Here is a 21,388-nt window from a genome sequence, read left to right on the forward strand (position 1 = left end):
TTATCATTTGCTTTGATTATTATAGTATCTCTTTACTAATCTGCTTATATCTAGTCAATTTCTTCCTCCAAACCAGTGGTTCTCAAAGTGTGAGCAGTGGATGAGAAGCATCAGCATCATCTGTGAACTTGTTAGAAATGCACATTCTCAAGTCCCTTCCTAGACCCACTGAATCAGAAATTTCACCCTAATTTCTTATTTAGTGGTTCTGTGTTGAATTCAAGAATTTATACAGTAAAAAAGTATATAACTACCAAGCTAATAAGTGGGGAAAATGAAATAATAGAAAGCAAGCCATTTTAAAAAATGCAATAAAAGAGAGTAAAAAGAATGTAGACAGGTAGAATAAATTTTTTTTAGAAAAGATAGTAGATTTAAACCCAAATTTATAATTATATTAAATATAAATGGACTAACTCTTCCAATTAAAAGGTAGAGATCATAGACTGGAAAACATACCAACATGAACCCCCAAAAAAATGAAGAAAGAAAAGCTAGAGTACTTGTATTATATGAAATACAGTAGACTTTGAAGCAAAAAAATGTTACTAGAGATAAAAAGGGACATTTTATAATTATAAAAGTTAATTCAACAAAATATAACAATTCTCTATTGGGAAGTACCTAAAAATATAACCTTGAAATAATAAAAACAAAAAAATTAAAGCATAAATATGTAGAAATATCTCAAGGGAGAAATATACAAGTCTATCATGATGAGAGATTTTTAACACACCTCTGTTTGTAACTGAGAAACAATCAGACAAAAGCAATATCAATACACATCCAGCAGATTTGAATAACATGTTTAACAACTGACCCAACTGACATATATAAAATAGTATATCCGGTAGCAGCAGAGTGCACATCATTTCAAGTGCCTGTATAACATTTCCCCAAACTGATCACATTCTGGGCCATAAAGAAAGCCTTAACAAATTTCATAGCAGTGAAATAATAAAGATTATATCCGCAGTGAAATTAAGCTAGAAATGATTAAATTTTACTGAGAAAATAGAAGATGTGGGAAATTCATCAGGGAAAGAGTGACCTTATGAATAAATGGTGCTTGAGCAATTAGCTCTACGTAAAAAAGAAATAAAATGTGATACATACTTCACACCCATAACAAAAAATTCCAAGTGGAATAAAACCTAAATGTGAAAAGAAAACTATAAAACTTTCAACAGTTGGAATAGGAAAATATCTTTATGACATAAGCCTAAGAAATATTTTCTCAAATAAGGCTTAAATAACAAATAAAAGGAAAAGATTGATACATTTGAACATGTTAAAATGATAATTTCCATATGACTAAAATTATTGTAAACAAAGTAAAAATGTAAGCCACAGACTAGTAGAAGATAATAGTAAAACAAGTAATCAACAAAGGACTGTCCAGCCTTTATGAAAATGTCTACAAATCATTAAGAAAATGACATATGACATAATGGGAAAATCAGTGAAGGTTATGTACAGTCAATTCATGAAAAAACTCAAATGGTCAATAAATGTGAAACAATGCTGTATTCCAATAATCTCAGGGAAATTCAAATGACAACAATAATGGAATACCGTTTCACACCCATCAGATTGGCAAAACTTAATGTTTCATAAGACCAGGTGTTGGTGAGGTTTTGAGAAAATGTTAAATCCTACTGATTGCTGGAAAATTGGTTCAACCACTCAGAAAAATAATCAAACATATCAATAGTATGTGTAACTGAAGTTGTGCATACCTGACAACCACTGTGACAATCAAGTGAAGTGACAACAATTTCACTTAAAGGAGTTTACCCTAATAAAACTATAACACGTATTCAAGGAAGTATATGTGAGGATTTTCATTGCAGAATTGTTTGTAGTAGTGAAAAAGTAGAAACAATCTAATTGAATTTATTAGGATATTGGATGCGGTACTTTATTTATTTTTCTTTTAAAGAGACAGCCTTTATTTTAAGGATTTTTACATTGAAGACTTCAAAAAGTGGTAGGTTTTTAGAACTTACTGACCTGTATTTAAAAGGAACTGTTGACAGAATTTCACCAGAAATAATATGAACAAGTGGGAAAATACAGTTAATACTACTGAAACCTACTAAAATAATTCCAGGACATATGGCTTATCTGACATAATGATACCTCTAAATACTGCCACTGATATGAAACTGACTGCTTCTTACTTTTCTAAACACACAGTGGTATAATTAACAATATTCAATCACTTCTGTTCTTTCCTGAATATATAAAAATTAAAATACCAATTAAAAAGCTAATTATTCTTCTCTTTAAATGCTTCTTACAGATACAATTTCAAATTTTCATTCAATAGTGCTGTGGTTTAAGAGATTTTTCATTCACAAGTCAAACAATCCACCCAAAGGGAACTGATAGTCTGTAGGTTCATAGTGCAAATAAAGAGTTTGGGAGTGCAGCAACTGACTTTTCTAAAGTACAAAACGGATAAAATTCTTAGAAGATACATTCAATAAGCTCTACTAAGCAGCTGGCCACAGAACTAGAACATTTGATAATTTTCCTGGTGAATTCAGTGGGACTCCAGATGTTTCCAAACTCAACTTGAACTCTCATCTTCAGCTTTGTATTTTGCTTTTCCAGTTTTGCTAATGACACAAACATGAGTCAAATCCCTGAAGTATTCATTATAGTCAAGGGCATATCCTACAACAAACTTGTCTGGAATTTCAAGTCTAACAAAATCTGTTCTATATCCAACACCTCGAGGGATCCTTTTCACCAGCAAGCTTGCAAACTTGACCATCTTTGGATTATGCTGCTTGACCAAGGAAAGCAAGGTTTGCATTGTTTAGTGTCAATTATATTTTCAACTGTCATGACATTCTTTCCAGTTAAGGTTGAGAGATCATCTCATCTCCACCAATTACTTTTATGTCACCTGTTGACTGGTCATTAGAGTAGCTCTTCAGTCTGATAAAATCTACAGTCATAGGTATAGATCTATCACTATTTCAGTTTCAGTGCTTTGATGTAATCCAGCAGGTCAGCAAAGAATTTAGAGCCCCCCCTTGAGCACACAGAGGGCCACGATGTGATAGCCTTCCATCTCCTTCATCACATCTTGAGCCAGCTGTTCGGTCCTATCCATAATTAGTCCATGAGGAATAAACACCTTTTCCAAATCCTCAGCATAATGATTAGGTCTACAACATAAATCTAGGTCATAACCTGGTGCATCATCACTAATCACAACGCTGGGGCTGCGAGTCACCATAACGGAGCTGGCTGGCGCGGGCTGACGGCAGTCTGCTATTTTTTTAAATTAATTTTTATTGGAGTATAGTTGATTTACAATGTTGTGTTAGTTTCTGCTGTACAGCAAAGTGTGGGCTACTTTAATAGGAACCTCATAACAGTAACCTAAACAAAGGAACTACTAGGTTTTTTTCTTTTGCAAATGTATGAGCTTGTAAGCAGTCTGTGGGGCTGTGCCATTCTGACCTGGAAGGTCATTCAAACACCCAGTTTCTTACTGTCTTGTTGCTCTACCGTCCCTTAACATGGTTTTCCTAACTTCATCACGTCTGCCTTTTAGGCAGTGAGAAGAGTGAAAGAGAAAAATAAAAGGCAGGCAGCTTCCTTTAAAATATATATATATATATATATTTCAAATATTGTAATATTTGCCCTTTTAATGTGTACAGGTTTTTGGTGTATTCACAAAGTTGTGCAACCATCATTGCTAATTCCAGAATATTTCCATTCCTCCCAAAAGAAATCTCATGCACATTACTACGCATTCCCAATTCCTCCAGCTTGGTCATGATATATAATCCTTTTTATATGTTCCAAGATTTAGTTTGCTAGCATTTTGTTGAAGATTTTTGCATCTATATTCATAAGGTATATTGTTGTGTAGTTTTCTTGTGATATCTTTGTCTGCTTTTGGTATCATAATAACAGAATGAGCTGGGATGTATTACCTCCTCTTCTTTTTTTGGCAGAAGAGTTTATGACTTTGCACCATGGTCAAGTGGGATTTATTTTAGGAATGCAAGGTTGGTTAAACATAATAAAATCAATATAATACAACATATTAATAGAATAAATGACAAAAATCACACGCATGTATATGCAGGAAAAACATTTGACAAAATCCTTCCTTGACTTAAAAAATCAACAAACTAGGTGTAGAAGGGAACTTCGTCGACCTGATAAAGGGAAACTATGAAAAACCCACAACCAATACCATACTTAATGATGAGAGACTGAAAGTTTTCCCCCTAAGATCAGGAACAAGACAAGGATGTCCGCTCCTGCCACTCGTGTTCGACATTGTACTGTAGGTTTTAGTCAGATCAACTAGGCAAGAAAAAGAAACAAAAGACAGCCAGATTGGAAAGGAAGAAATAAAAGTATCTCTATTCACAAATCACATGATCTTGTATATAGAAACTCCTGGAGAATCCCCTAAAAAAAAAAAAAAAAAAGCTACTGGACCTAGTAAATTCAGCAAGATTGCAGGATACAAAGTCAATATACAAAAATCAATTATATTTTTGTACACTAGCAATGAACAATCCAAAAGTAAAATTAAGAACACAATTCTATTTACAGTAGCATCAAAATAATCAAATACCTAGGAATACATTTGACAAATTTAACAAAAGAATGTAAGACTTGTACCCTGAAAACTACAAAACACTATTGAAAGAAATTAAAGAAAAACTAAATAAAGATCTCCTTTGTTCATAGATTGGAAGACTGAATATTGTAATGATGGCAACACTCCCCAAATTGATCTATAGATTCATTACAATTCCTATCAAAAACTCAGCTGGATTTTCTTTGTCAGAAATTGACCAGCTAATCCTGAAATTCAGATGAAAGTACAAGGGACCCAGGATAACCAAAACAATCTTGAAAAAGGAGAACAAAATTGGAAGACTCACACTTTCCAATTTTAAAACTTACTAGAAAGCTATAGTAATCAAGACTGTGTGGTACTGGCATAAGGAATAGATTCCAAATCTATGGAATCTATGGGTGTCAAGAGCATTCAACAGGAAAAAAAGTCTTTTTAACCAATGGTGCTGGAACAACTGTTTATACACATGCAAAGGAGTGAAGTTGGACTTCTACTTCACACCATATACAAAAATTAATTCAAATTGATGAGAGACCTAAATATAAGAGCTAAAACTATAAAGCTCTTAGAAGAGAGCATAGGTGTACATCTTTATGCCTTTGAATTAGGCACAGTTTCTTAACATGAGACAAAAAGCACAAGCAAAGGAAAAATAGGTAATTGGACATAATCAAAATTTTAAAATATTTGTGCTTTGAAGAATACCATCAAGGGGCTTCCCTCGTGGCACAGTGGTTGAGAGTCCGCCTGCCGATGCAGGGGACACAGGTTCGTGCCCCGGTCCGGGAGGATCCCATATGCCGCGGAGTGGCTGGGCCCATGAGCCATGGCCGCTGAGCCTGCGCATCCGAAGCCTGTGCTCCGCAACGGGAGAGGCCACAACAGTGAGAGGCCCGCGTACCGCCAAAAAACCAAAAAACCAAAAAACAATACCATCAAGAAAGTGAAAAGACAAACACAGAATGAGAGGAAATATTTGCACATCTGATAAGGGTTGAATATCCAGGATATATAAAGAACCTTACAACTCAATAATAACAATAACAAAAAGACAAATAACCCAATTTATAAATAGGCAAAAGTTGGGAACAGATATTTTTCCAAAGAAGGTATACAAGTGGCCAACAAGCACATAAAAATATGTTCAACATCGTTAGTCAGTAGGGAAATGCAAATCAAAACCACAATAAGATACCACTTTCAACCCACTAAAGACTATTAAAAAGTAAAAGACAATAACAAGTTTTGGTGAGGGTGTGGAGAAATTAGAATCCTCATACATTGTTGGTAAGAATGTAACAGATTTGCAGCTGCTTTGGAAAACAGTTGACTGTTCCTCAAAAAGTTAAACAGAATTACATATGACCCAGCAACTCCATTCCTAGGTATATACCCGAAAGAAATGAAAACACATGTCCACACAAAAACTTGTACATAACTATTTGTGGTAGCATTATTTATAATAGCCAAAATGTGGAAATAAATCAAACGTCCATCAACTGACAAATGGACAAATAAAATGTGCTATATCCATGCAAGGAATTTTATTTGGCTATAAGAAAGAATGAAGTGTTGATACATGCTACAACATGATTGAAAAAATGCCAAGTGTGAGAAGTCAGCCACAGAAGATCACATATTATACAATTCCATTTACATGAAATGTCTAGAGTAGGGAAATCTATAGGATGATTGGGAATGATAGCTAAAGGGTACATATATGGTGTTTTCTTGGGGTGACAAAAACATTCTAAAATTGATTGTGGCAGTGGTACACCTCTGTGAATCCACTTAAAAACATTGAATTATACACTTTAAAGGGGTGAACTGAATGGCATGTCAGTTATATTTCAGTAAAGCTCTTACCAAAAAATAATGTTGATGGGAGATTTACTTTGCAAATTTGGCATTTCAAATAACTTGTAAAGAGGTTAAAACTTCCCTACTATTTGGAAAAATATGTACTTTAAAATATTAATTTTCCAAATAAAATTTATTTGCAAAATACTCAAAAATTATTTAGAAAATATTTAGTTAAAAGAAAATTATAATTTTGATGGACTACATTTTTTTTTTTTTTTTTTTGCGGTACGCGGGCCTCTCACTGTTGTGGCCTCTCCCGTTGCGGGGCACAGGAGCCGGATGCGCAGGCTCAGCGGCCATGGCTCACGGGCCCAGCCACTCCGCGGCATGTGGGATCCTCCTGGACCGGGGCACGAACCTGTGTCCCCTGCATCGGCAGGCGGACTCTCAACCACTGCACCACCAGGGAAGCCCCTGGACTACATTTTTAATGTAAAAAAATAAACTATGAAAGTACTAAAAATATAGATGAATATTTATATAATTTGGGCAGTGGGCAAAGCCTTTCTAAGGCTAACAAGAGCAAAAATCATAAAAGAATACACTCATTTATTTAATGACATAGTAAGAAAAAACTTAACATATATGTGTGTATATATATATATATATATATATTTTTTTTTTTTTTTTTTTTTTGCGGTACGCCGGCCTGTCACTGTTGTGGCCTCTCCCATTGTGGAGCACAGGCTCCGGACGCGCAGACTCAGCGGCCATGGCTCACGGGCCCAGCCACTCCACGGCATGTGGGATCTTCCCGGGCCGGGGCACGAACCCGTGTCCCCTGCATCGGCAGGTGGACTCTCAACCACTGCGCCACCAGGGAAGCCCTTAATGTATATTTTTTAAAAAACATTAAAATTGAAAGAAAAATGACAAATTTGGGAGAATATTTGCACCATGGTAGAGCAATAATTCAAAACATTATGTGAAGCTGTCTTAGCAATAAATGATCATCTCTTCTGTATAAGACTAGGTGTGATGGTTAATTTTCTGTGTCAATTTGACTGGACCTAAGGGATGCCCAGATAGCTGGTAAAACGTTATTTCTGTAATGAGAGAAATCCCAGAAATGTTACTTTAAAATAAATGCTCTGTGGAGCACACAGGGCACGACTAGAGAATACAGCTGAGAGGATCTAGATGAAGCTACCGACTTGAGAAAACCACAGTGTGTTGTACTTTTATACCTGCCTCACCCATACCAGTTTACGTTGCCACAGTACTGAAGGAATGGAAAGCCTCTTCTACGGTTTGTGTTCCAGGGACCACCTTAGGTTTCACTAATTGTGTTCAGGGCAGAGCTGCACACATAGCAGACCTTTAGAAGCTGCCTGGTAGAGTGGGAAAGGCTGCAGTGTTGAAATCGAGGTACCTACACCTGAATCTAGGTGCGCACCTTTGGGCCAATCACTCAGTCTTTTTTCTTAAACAATCCCTCAATTTTCTTTTTCTTTTTTTTTTAAATTTATTTATTTTATTTTTGACTGCATTGGGTCTTCGTTGCTGCGAGCGGGCTTTCTCTAGTTGCAGCGAGCAGGGGCTACTCTTTGTTGCAGTGCGTGGGCTTCTCATCGCGGTGGCTTCTCTTGTTATGGAGCACGGACTCTAGGCGCACGGGCTTCAGCAGTTGTGGCACGCAGGCTCAGTAGTTGTGGCGCATGGGCTTAGTTGCTCTGCAGCATGTGGGATCTTCCTGGACCAGGGCTCGAACCCGTATCCCCTGCATTGGCAGGCAGATTCCCAACCACTGCGCCACCAGGTAAGCGCCCAATCACTCAACCTCTTGATCCTCAGTTTCTTCACAGACTGAGGATTATTGATAATACAGGTTATAGATAATATATGGATAAATGTGATCCAAGAAGGTATAATTGATTAATACTTGTGGAATAAATAAACCTTGGCATTTGCATTTTTAAATAATTACTGAGGCATCAAGTAGGGAAAATTTCAATGGACAAGGAAAGAGTTTAGGGACTTTGTCACAAACTTTGTAATATGGAGACAACAGCTTAGTTTCTGGTATCTCAATATTTCCAACTCTCCATTCCTTAATCTTCATAGCTAGTAGGAAAATATCTACTTGTACAAATCGTCTACAGGTTGCATTATTTTAAAATATCTGTAGAATCATTAATTCAACAGATGTTTATGGAGGACCTGCATGTGGCAGGCACACTATTCTAGGTTCTGGGGATGCAGTGGTAAAAGAAATTCCTGCTGGGTTGGAGCTTACTTTCTGTGTAGTTGTCGGAGGGCTTTACACAGTACTGGGGGCGGGTGTGTGTGTGTGTGTGTGTGTGTGAGCATGTGCATGCACTTACTGCTTAGTTCCGAGGTGACATCCACCTCCTCCATCCACTGAGCTTTCTTTCTCCCATGCCCATGTGAGGTACTGAATGTCTGTTTTCTTCTGGTTGATGTCAAGCACGTTGCCCTTCAGTGTTTTTCAAAAGATACTTATTTGATTTTGCAGAGCCGCTAGGTGGAAAATTAACAACACAAATTTATGGCGTTAAAATTTTGCAGAGCTTCAAAATTTCCATTGGAGGGAGTTCCCTGGTGGCCTAGTGGTTAGGATTCTGGACTTTCGCTGCCATGGCCCCGGTTCAATCCCTGGTCAGTGAGCTGAGATTGAGATCCCACAAGCTGAGCAGCACGGCAAAAATTTTTTTTAAATAAATTCCCATTGGAGATTTATTGAGCATGTTCAGGGAATGCAGAATTCTTTTTCAGAAAGATAAGTTCAGATATGAATACTCAGCAAGTTTAGTTACCAAAGAAATGCTCTCCAAAAACACAAAATTAGAAACAAGAATGAGAGAATAACTGTAAATATAGGAAAAGTTAAAATAAGTTCAAGTGAATACTTTGATCAAATACAATGCCAGTAAATTTGAAACCATAGGATGATATGGTAATTCTCTAGGATAATACAAACTTCCAAACTAAAACAATCTAATAGTGATTTAAAAAAAAAAAAAAAAGACGAATTACCATAGAGGAAATGGAGAAAGTTCTCAATTGAACCACTATTGGGAGTCCTCTGTCCCAATCCCTTTTGGCATCCAGAAACAACCGTATTTAACTATTTTTGCTTTCTGTTTTTCCTAGTATTTACCTCCAAGTTTCTAAACAGTAAGCTCTGTGATGTATATATTTTATTTTTTTGTTTTTTGTTTGTTTTTATTGGAGTATAGTTGCTTTACACTGCTGTGTCAGTTTGATATATATTTTTTAGACACAATTGCCTGCCTATGATTGAATCTGAGGATTTAGCTTTCTTACACCATCTCATTTTTCCTCCCTTCATCCTTTAAAAATCATAATTTTTGGCTAAATTAGCAATGAGGGCTTAACTTATTTTAACTATGTATTGTTCGTTTTTATTGCAACTTTTTTTTTTTTTTTTTTTGCGGCACGCGGTCCTCCCACTGCTGTGGCCTCTCCCGCTGCGGAGCACAGACTCCGGATGCGCAGGCTCAGCGGCCGTGGCTCACGGGCCTAGCCGCTCCGCGGCATGTGGGATCTTCCCAGACCGGGGCACGAACCCGTGTCCCCTGCATCGGCAGGCGGACTCTCAACCACTGCGCCACCAGGGAAGCCCTATTGCAACTTTTTATGTTCTTTGAGCTGATAATCATCCCCTTATAATATTTTCTTACTTCCTTGTATACCTTTCTCTTACTTTAACAAAATTCTCCCACAGAATTGTAAAACTCCTTTGCACTGTTTTTCATATACTTATTCATTATTTGTAACTGTTTCATTCTACTTTTTTCTCTTAAAAAAACTTTCCAGGGCTTCCCTGGTGGCGCAGTGGTTGAGAGTCTGCCTGCCGATGCAGGGGACGTGGGTTCGTGCCCTGGTCGGGGAGGATCCTGCATGCCGCGGAGCGGCTGGGCCCGTGAGCCATGGCCGCTGAGCCTGCGCGTTCAGAGCCTGTGCTCCGCAACGGGAGAGGCCACAACAGTGACAGGCCCGTGTAACGCGAAAAAAAAAACAACAAAACTTTCCAGGCATAACTTTTCTGAACTCCTTCAGGCTACTGCCCCAAATTGAACTGGTTGCACCTTAAGCCTGCTCTGTCTCTCCTCTGTTAGGTACTCTGTTTCCTTGACCCCATGCCTTCCTCTTTATACCTTTGCTTTGGTGGAGTACATCCTCAAGTAGCTTCCTGAGAAAGGGTGCATGGGAAGTATACCTTTTGGATCTTATGTATTGTTCAGAGTTCTGTTTCTGAGGCTTTAACATACTCTAATCTGTTTACTCAAAGTGCAATTTATTATTTGTAATGTAGTGCCCATAAATCAGTGTAGGTCTGTACCTCCAACATCATGCCTTTCAAGAGAAATAAACAATCAGGAGTTCTGCTCAAAGTTATGCTCAAACTGAGCTCAAATTTTTTCATCCATCGAAACTGGTCATAGGCTTCAGGTACTCCCTAGCACACGGCAGAGTACTCCTGGAGGTATGTATGTCTTGGTATGAGAAAAACAAGCCCACGTTAACAACTGCACATTAGGACAAGTTGGGGAAAGCCACAGTACAAAAGAGAAGGTGCGTTGGGAATGCGAGCCATTTTCTTGTGAATCTTATTTGCCTGCAGGACCTGCTTTAGCCCTGAAAACCCCACCTATATGTCTCAGTGGGTCAAATAGCCCAGTATACAATGGATAACATGCTGACTGGGTGTCCCATGTTCAGGAGTTCAGTAACAAACCAAGGGTTTCTCAAAAGGAGGATAGTGATTTGTCAAAGAAAGCATGAGTTTGATTTATGCTATCAGAGCTCTCTACAGGCTCCATCTATCCCTCCAATCTGGCACAGACCCCTTGGATACCATTGGAGGCCCTGGGCCACAGAAGTCAGTCAAGAGAGCTTTCTGTAGCCTGGAGTGCCTGGAGGGGGTTCTCCTGCTCTGGCTGCCACTGAAAGCTGGCAGGTAAATGGGTTACTCAGTAAGGGGTCAGAGGAGCAATCCCAAATGTGGGTAAATGTTTCCTCCAAAGTATAAAGGATCCATCAAGCATTGTGCCTCTTTTTCAGTTTTAAGGAATGAAAGGTACAGCAATCTGTCTTTCACTTTGAAGGGGATATCCAGAAATTCCCTGTGCCACGAGACCCCCAGAAGCATCACTGAAATAACAGGCCGCTGCATTTCCCACCTTCTGGCACACCTGTACTTTACCAAGGAACCTAGGGCAGTTTGTACTCCCTGATTTCTGATCAGCATGATCTCATCAATGTACAGACAGTATGATGTTTTGTGAGAGGGCGACGGGTCAAGGTCCCTGCACACTAGAGCATGACGTCCAGAGAGAGTTGAGGTAGACCTGAGTAAGACAGTAGTCTACACCGTCTCTGCCAGATAAAAGCAAACTCTCTCTGGTGCTTTCTGTCAAGGATGGAGAAGATAGCATTTGTCAGATCAGTCACCATAGAAGAGGCTCTGGAAGTAAGTTTCATTGCTCCAATAAAGAGACTGTATCTGAAACAGCAACTGAAGGTAGAGTTACCACTGATTCTATTAACAATACAGTCATTCTCCAAGACTTGTAAGTCTTCTTCAAGAGCCAAATAGGCAAGTTAAACATTAATGTGGTAGGAATCCCCACTCCTGTAATCTCTGTGACTTCCCTAGGGATGCAGTAGTGGTTTACTATTTGAGGAGGAAGGAGGTAGTTTCAGTCATCCACCATAATAGCCTTATCTCCATGGGTAAAGGAAGTCAAGGTAGAAATTACAACCAGTATACGACCAGACCAAGCATGTGTACTGCATCTGTACATTTAGAATATCAACCACAGGAGAGTTCATGGACTCACTGGACCCTCTTTTTTTTTAAATTTATTTTATTTATTTATTTATTTTTGGCTGCGTTGGGACTTCATTGCTGCGTGTGGGCTTTCACTAGTTGCAGCGGGCGGGAGCTACTCTTCGTTGCGGTGCGCGGGCTTCTCACTGCGGTGGCTTCTCTTGTTGCGGAGCATGGGCTCTAGACGCGTGGGCTTCAGTAGTTGTGGCACACAGGCTCAGTAGTTGTGGCTCGTGGGCTCTAGAGCGCAGGCTCAGTAGTTGTGGCACACAGGCTTAGTTGCTCCGCAGCATGTGGGATCTTCCTGGACCAGGGCTTGAACCCGTGTCGCCTGCATTGGTGGGCGGATTCTTAACCACTGCGCCACCAGGGAAGCCCCACTGGACCCATTGTGGCATCAACTTAGGTCAAAACTCCGTTTTCCCCTGACCCCACGAGCTCACATTCTGAGCACAGTCATACTTAGTGTCCCCAGGGATTAGGGTTAGCACAGAGGCAGTGTCTAATAATACTCTAAATGGCTGCCCTTTCCCCACTGCACAGCTACTCTTGTAAATGTTTGCATGTTCTCTTGGGAAAGGGTAGGAGAAGGTTTTGTTTTTTGTTTTTTTTTTTGCGGTATGCGGGCCTCTCACTGCTGTGGCCTCTCCCGTTGCGGAGCACAGGCTCCGGACGCACAGGCTCAATGGCCATAGCTCACGGGCACAGCCGCTCCGCGGCACGTGGGATCCTCCCGGACCGGGGCACGAACCCGTGTCCCCTGCATCGGCAGGCAGACTCTCAACCACTGCGCCACCAGGGAAGCCCCAGGAAAAGATTTTTAATAGGCATTACTTTAGGTGCTGCCACAGGTCTTTTTCAAGGATAAGCAGCCTTGCCTTCATTCAAGGAGCTTTAGCTCTGGGGACTGGGGAAGGAGTCCTGTCTTATATCATGGTGACTCATTGGACTCCACTTCATCAAACCTCAGGTTTTTTCCGGTATGTAGATCAAGGAGAACCTTAAAGGTTTTCCACATTTTTAGTCCTGGGGTCCTATGATCTCTTAGTTACTGTCAAAAATTATCATTGATGGATGAAATCATTTTTATTATGCTCACAAATTCTGCGGGTCATAAATACAGACAGGGCACAATGGGGACAGTTTATCTCTGCCCTATGATGTCTGAGGTCCTTGTAGAATACTCAAAGGCTGGAGGCTAGAATCATCTGAAGGCTCATTTACTCTCATATCAGAGAGTTGATGTTGGCTGTTGACTGGGGGGGCCTTGGTTCCTCTCCACACAGGCCTTTCCATGTGATCTCTCTGCATTGGCTACTTTGGGCTTCCTTACAGCATAGTGTCAGAATTCCAAGGGCACGCATTCCCAAGAGAGAGATTCAAGCAGAAGCTATGTCCTCTTTTCTGATTTAGCCTTAGAAGTCACATAGCATCACATTCTCTGTAATCACAGGCTCATCCATGTTCTAGGGAAGGGAAACCCACACCCCTGAATAGAGGAGTGTCAATGTCACATTGTAAGAGCATGTAAAGTAGGATGGATATTGGTGCAGCCATCTTTGGAAAATACATTCTGCCACAAATAGGAAACATCAATTTTTCATCACCCCCATCTATCAATCCTGGTTCTAGGGACTATGGACAGGGCTTGCTGGTTTCATTCATGCAGAAATGATGTTGTAATATTTCATTAAAAAAATATATATATACACATATACACACATTATGAGCCTATCTGAAGGCATGCATGAGCATTTAAGATGTTTTGTTTCATTTCTGTGTTCTGTGTGGTTGTAAGAGGATTGGCCATCTCCTCAAGGATTTTAAATTTTCATCATAAGCCATTGAACAAATTTTTACATGTACTGCCATGCTTAATAACTATTGAGCTTCTTCCAGATTAAAACTTCTAGTTTTGGTCTGACTTCTATTTAGATTAGACCTCTATTTTTGGCAAAGACACTGTATTTTTATTTTCCAACTCTAGAGCTGAATGAACTACTTTCTCTTGAAAGTGGAATGTTGTTCCAAACTTTTCTCAGTTTTAATAATATCACCATCTTTAGCAGTGTACTTGAATCCAGAAGTTAAATGAATAATGTTACATTACAAAAGTGCAGATGTAATACCAACACATAGTAATACATTCTAACTAAAGGAGCATTGGGGGTGGGTGGGAATACTCTGCTGGAGGCATTGAGCAGCTTTTCACAGGAGCATGCAAGGACAGAGGAACAATTCTTCATGAGTAGTAGTTCAGATAATTTGGGCATTTTCCAATGCCATCTCCCATGCCCCTCTCCTTCAAGCACATTAGATGATTCAGTCTTTCTGGAACATCCATCACATTCCATTTATTCTTGGACTGTCACCTTCCCAACCCATTCTCTGAGAAGCAAAGTCCTGTTCAGCCTTAAAGACACAATCATGACACCTGTTTTGTGAAGCCTTCTCTTATTCCACCCCTACCCTCCCGAAGCCAAAATGTTTGCTTCCTCTTTTGCAATCACAAAGCACTTTGTGCATATGCTACTATTACTGCGCTACATGCTCCTGGGAGGGGAGGAAGAAGAGGGGTCGGGAGTAACATCTAATCTTTGTATCCTGTACTCAGCAATCGAGAATGCTTTATTGGGGCTTCCCTGGTGGCGCAGTGGTTAAGAATCCGCCTGCCAGTGCAGGGGACATGGGTTCAAGCCCTGGTCCGGGAAGATCCCACGTGCTGCGGAGCAGCTAAGCCTGTGTGCCACAACTACTGAGCCTGCTCTCTAGAGCCCATGAGCCACAACTACTGAGCCCACGTGCCACAACTACTGAAGCCCGTGCGCCTAGAGCCCATGCCCTGCAACAAGAGAAGCCACTGCAATGAGAAGCCCGTGAACCTCAACGAAGAGTAGCCCCTGCTCGCCACAACTAGAGAAAGCCCACGTGCAGCAACGGAGAGCCAACATAGCCATAAATAAATAAATGCAGGTTCCTAGTCCTACTGAATCAGTCTCAGGAGGGTGGGTCTTTTTGACACAGTCAGTGGTCTGTGGACCATACTTTGATGAACACTGTTTTAGGCTGGGCACCTCTCTGTACCTGCCCAGCCTGCTCTCTGAAGAGCTAATTTAGCATCTCCTATTCTTAGTTAGCCTTACTTTTCACATTTTCTAAGCCATGTATTTGACCTTCAAATTCTTCCATAAGAGTATTTCCATTTAGCTTTCAGATATGGGTGTACATTCTGGAACCAACTGCCCTAGAATTTTTTAGCCGACATATAATTTCGTGTTTGTTCAATTAACCTACATTCATAAGGAATGCATGTGTGTGTGTGCGTGCATGCATGTTTGCACACAATTAATGAAGTCATGAGGCATGTGAAATAGTGTGTGGTTTATAAATGATTCAGTTATACTTTTTATTCCACAGTGCTTTTCTTTTTTTCTTTTTCTTTCTTTTTGGCTGTGCGGCTTGCAGGATCTTAGTTCCCCAACCAGGGATTAAACCCGGGCCCTGGCAGTGAAATTGCCAAATCCTAACCACTAGACCACCAGGGAACTCCCCTTTTTTCTTTTTCTTTTTTTAGTGCTTTTCTGATTATATGTTTATATTGTCAGAAATGTCACTAATATTATAAATCATAGCTGACACAGAGATGTCTTACAGGATTTCAGAAAATGGAGGATTATGGTATAAAATATAATCAATCCTGTGTTCCAGTATATAATGTTTTAAGAATTCATTTTCTATAAGTGGAACCAATTATCTAGTTAATTACAGGGCCAATGCTGGTCCAAAAAAAAAAAAAAAGAAAGAAAAGAATTCATTTTCTAACCAATAATTTACTTTGGAAAGTATCGAATCCACTAAACCCATTCCAGTATTATATCTTTCAATACTACCCTCCCTAACCAAGTCAAGTCAAGAAAGAAACTGGAACCAAAAAGTTTCTTCATTTCTCTTTCTTAGGTAATGCCTATCATAGAATCTGGCCCCCAGTGTTTAAATAGGCCACGTGTCTTGTGCAATGGTTTTTTAAAATGACTCAGTAAAGGAAGAAAGTGAATTTTGCCTACTCTGCCCACATGATTGAAATGCAGTCCTCAAGACACATCACAAAGAACCCACTCAAGTAGTGTTCTATTAAAATGTAAATTCATTGTGGTAGGCTGAAAAAGAATACTGTTACAAATCTTGATAAACCCTAAAATGAGATAATGGAAAATAAGTGATAATACATATGTAATCAAATATTTCACATCAAGTGATGATAGTTTTTCCTTTAATAAACTCACTGGAAGTCTTTATGTTAATATACTCAGAATAGCCCACTGGATCCCCTCAACTTCCTTCATGAATGCAAAAGTCAAATTTTCTTTCTAAAAGGTAGGCACTAAACATATTTTTTCACATGCTTCTTTTTCTCCTGACTTTTTAAAGAAAGTGATTTCATGCAAGTTTAGGCAGCAAATGACACAGGCTCTAGTGAAGGTTATTTGGGCGATAATGATATTAGAAGTTGGGAAATGCTGCCTTTGCAAATGAAAAAAAAGAAAGGTCAGAACTGTATGAAAAAGTTTCGCCAAGGGAATGCTCATTGTCCTCCATGACCAAACACATTGTGTCTGTAAATTCACCTAAGTGAAATTAAATCTGTGGCACCAAAAACCAACCCTGAAGCCAAATTGAGACAGAAGGGAACAAGCAAGGACTTAACAGTGCATTTCTCTGGGAGTATATTGGAAAAACAAAGGGCTGCAACAGATGGCCTCAGCCCACCAGTCCTCAGGAAAACTACACCAATTCCATTCCCAAAGAAACGTTATACTATTTCTCCAAGAGAGGGGTGCAGAAGTCGGGACACCTCCCTTACCTCCAAACCAGGGGGCTCCAAAGAGAGAAAACTGGGATGCCCTAAAGGGAGGTAGTGTGGTGTAGTGTTTTAAGAATCCTCTGAAGTTGGAATCCCAGCCATTCCATTTGCCATTGTAACCGAAGGAAAATTTCTTAAACCCCTCTGTCCCTCAGTTTCCTCATCTGTAAAAAGGGGGTGATTATAATATTTGCTCATTTGAATTAAATGAGATTTGGATTAATGAGACGCTTGACATATAGTGAATAAATGTTAGCCAAGTGATGATAGTAATGATGATGATGATGTGATGATATGACATACATTGTTATTTGTGCCCCTCCCCCAAAGGAGAGAGATTCATGAAGGAGCATTTTGGTGCATGGAAAACCATCAGACTTGAACAACTTAGAAAGGAAGGTTTCTATGACTGATTTTCGAATTCTTTTTTCGAGAACACTGCTTTGAATTTTCATTTATAGCTTATTTTAAAATTCTAACAATCTACACTGATCCACTAAGTAAAATTGAGAAGGAATCTAGGGAGGATCTGAGTTAGGCTTCATAGCAATTTTAAAGACCGACTAAACGGACAATCATGGTATAACAAAATAAACAGTAATGATTTTTAAGAGCCTAAAGTTTAGCCTTTTAACAATTTTCCTTTCAAAACGATGTGAGCTTTAGAAGTTGCTGGAGTATTGTAAGCTCATTATTTAATCTATGATACTCTTTGGAAAGAATGCAGTCCATGGAAAAAATACTTGAATTTTGATCACAGGTTATTTTCCCCAACGTGAAAGAGTACTGTGCTTCCAAAAATCCATCCATACCAGCTCAAAGTTTCCTAAAGGCAGGAAACATTTCTTTTATCCCACATAAAATCACAACATACCTAATACAAAATTTTACACACTCAGTGAAAGTTTTTGTTTGACTTTTTCAGAAACACATAGGTGGGAGTCTCCTGGTCAGATCATAGAGTGTCGTTCAGTAGAGACGTTTCTTTTAAATCCATTTCTTCCTTCCACCCCCACCAAAACTGAATAGTAAAGAATTCAGGCTGAGTTAACTTGCAAAATTGTAAAACCTGCTTTAATTACATTTGGTTATTCGTTGTTATTCCCTAAAATGTCTAGTATACCTCTTGTGTTGAGTATGCCCATTGCAAAAATAGCTCTGATGAATTTTTTGGGTTTCATATCTCACGGCTTCTGCCTCCAAATCTAGAAATTTCTCCTTTCTACAAAGAGCACAGTCATTTGGTGCCTACTCTCACTTTACAAACTAGTTGACCATGATATAGAAAAATAATTTTTTTAAATTAATTAATTAATTTATTTATTTTGGGCTGTGCTGGGTCTTCGTTTCTGTGCGAGGGCTTTCTCCAGTTGTGGCAAGCGGGGGCCACTCTTCATCGCGGTGTGCGGGCCTCTCACTATCGCAAGCTCTCTTGTTGCGGAGCACAGGCTCCAGACACGCAGGCTCAGTAGTTGTGGCTCATGGGCCTAGTTGCTCCGTGGCATGTGGAATCCTCCCAGACCAGGGCTCGAACCCGTGTCCCCTGCATTAGCAGGCAGATTTTCAACCACTGCACCACCAGGGAAGCCCCAGAAAAAGAATTTTTAACAGAAGGAAAGGAAATGTCCAGCACATTATAGGAAATAAACAATAGGAAAATCAGAGGCCCCTTATGAACATTTTCCTAATGCAAAATACAGGTCCCCAAGTAAAGACCTGCCACACTTGTCCTTCTTGCTGGCTGGAATGGTGGCTTCATCAAGCTTCCCAGCCATCTCCCCAGTGGGCAGGATCTCTTTCAGGAAAAACACTGCAACGGTGTTTGTAGTCCTGCCTTCTGCTGGGTCCTTTCTTGCTTGTATCTCCAAGAAGAGAATCATAGAGATGTAGAGATCGAAATTATTTTGGAGATTTAACAGATTAGAAAAAATGAAATCCAGAAAAAGAAAGTGATTTACTCAGTCTAAACATGTAACAAATAATAGGACTGGAGCCCTATCTAACGGTCTCCATTGTTTCTAAGCCCAACTATTGCTTTGAAGAACTCAGAATTCATAATTTCACAGAACTTTTTAGCTTTATACTATTGTTATTAGTAGAAGTGAAACTATATATGCAGAAGATAAATGTGCAGTGATTCAAGCATTGAGATGATATTTGCATAATATGTTGTGAATTTGTTACATATAACAAAAATAAACAAATTTACCAAAATTTAAAATGTTTATATATATTTTTAAAAGGTTTAACCACTGTGAAAATAGCTTCACCATCTTGAATAAGATGTATCTAAGTGTGTTATTATTAATTAATTTTACCAACATTTTTGAAACTTCACTGTTATCAGGTATAGTTCTAAGTTTAAAGACAGAAGAGAAAAAAATAACCCTTGTCCTAACTTGCCAACAAATTGGAGAGGCTGACATAAAACAGACAAGTACGATACTGTGTGATTCCATGTGGCAGATTTGGGAGCAAGTGCTTCTGTACGTCTGCATCCCAGGCTCAAGTGAGGACGAGGACAGGGCAGGGACCTCATGGAGAGCTTTATACATCGTACAAAAAGTTTGTATTTTACTAGAAAATAGTGATAAGGCATTGACAAATTATATGCTCTAAAATAATGCAACTCAAATTATACTCTAGAGCTAATGGATTTTTCCCTGCTTCTTAATACTGAGCACCTTTGTAAAAACATCTGAGAGTAAAATGTGATGAATCACCAGACTCTAGTTCCAGCTGTAGAGCTGACAGAAATCTCAGTTTCCTCATCTGTAGGATAGGCATCAGTAGAGGATTGTTGTAGGAAGTACAGGAAGTCAGGCCTGTTAAGCACTTATTACAGTGTCTTGCATAAAACACTCAACAACTGTAAGCTGACATCATCTTCATCTTGATCATCATCATGATGAAAGACTGAAATGGAGAAAATGGATTAGAATGCTAAGGGTTAATTTTAACATCTAAGGTTAAGAGCAATTTTCTAATTCTGCTGAGTCTGTATTGCTAGAGTAATAAAGTCCCTTCTGAGAGAACTACTTTGTCAGAGGCATGGCTAGAAAAAGGCATCAGTTAGCAAAATGCATTGATCATATACTTGAGAGGAACTTTTCTGTTGATTTTGTTGTCCAAGAAAATATAAGAAAAGAGAACTGGAGTTTCGGCAGTTGAGAGCAGTATCTGTGGAGAGCTATGTGCTTGATTTGTTAGTTAAAAATGGAAGAAGAAAATATCAAGGTCTATTAGAGATTGGGGATAAAAATTAAGTTTTGTGTTACCTCCCTTTGTTGATTGGCAGGCCCTCAAAGACAGAGTATATTACGCTTTAAATTCACTAATAAATTGTAACTAATTGTTTATAAAGTATCTTTATACTGTACTGACTGAAAGTTATTTTTGGCTGTACTTTTGTTATCGGAATACTTTCTGTAATTGTGCCAAATTCAAAACTTGAAATATAGTTTCGGAATTTCAATTTGGTTAAATTAAAAATTAAGTAGGTCAGAATTAGATTTACCATCAGCATAATGCCATCTGTCTATTAAAAAGGACTATATTTCAATATTCTATAGAATAATAGGTTTACTTTCTGTGTTCTGTCTTGTTAGTGCTCCTATATCCCTCCCTGTAAGAGAGAAAATCAGAAGAACTTGGAAAGTGTCATGAATTGGCAACAGTACTGGAAAGATGAGATTGGTTCCCAGCCATTTACTTGCTATTTTAATCAATTTCAAAGGTAAGCCAATATTTACATGTGCATATTAAAGTTGTTTGTAGCCTCTGTAGTTTATTATATTAGTAAATCATAGAGTGGGCTCATTTGGCAAAATATACAACGTGGAGATAGTCTCAACTCTTTCTAGCATGTAGTTAGGGAAGCCCCTTCTTATTCTACAGGTTGGGCGGCATGTAAAGAATCTGCCAGCCAAAAAAAAGAGAGAACCTGTATCATAGAGTTTACCCTCTGGATACGCTAAGAAAGTGCCTTTAGGTAAGAACATTGTATACTAGGAATGTTCCCTGAGAATTATAGATTAATGCACACAAACTGAACAATGTGCAGATTTATCAGCATTTTGGGCTACATCAAATCTTATCTTTCTTTTTCCTTTCTGTTCTGACCAAGTATCCATAAAATGAGTTCACACCATTATAACTTTACTTGTCTTAGAGTGAACTCAAGTTATGCCACATAGCAATGAATACTTCAGTTCCCAAC

General features: G+C 38.9%; 1 protein-coding gene and 1 pseudogene across 2 annotated transcripts in view; one reads left to right on the forward strand and one right to left on the reverse strand.

The window, feature by feature from the left end:
* KCNMB4 (potassium calcium-activated channel subfamily M regulatory beta subunit 4) overlaps window positions 1–21,388 on the forward strand; it is a gene marked incomplete at its 5' end in the record, with an annotated part of 69,457 nt that overhangs the window by 8,446 nt on the left and 39,623 nt on the right. Inside the window, one exon of the mRNA XM_079715199.1 lies at window positions 20,778–20,905. Coding sequence (XP_079571325.1) covers window positions 20,778–20,905 — 128 coding nt within the window. The remainder of the gene's footprint in view (window positions 1–20,777; window positions 20,906–21,388) is intronic.
* LOC307059960 (hypoxanthine-guanine phosphoribosyltransferase-like) lies at window positions 2,576–3,253 on the reverse strand (annotated as a pseudogene). The gene has a single exon. The product of its transcript is annotated as a hypoxanthine-guanine phosphoribosyltransferase-like (transcript).

The sequence above is a fragment of the Hyperoodon ampullatus genome (assembly GCF_949752795.1).
Source record: "Hyperoodon ampullatus genome assembly, chromosome: 11".
Classification (NCBI taxonomy): domain Eukaryota; kingdom Metazoa; phylum Chordata; class Mammalia; order Artiodactyla; family Ziphiidae; genus Hyperoodon; species Hyperoodon ampullatus.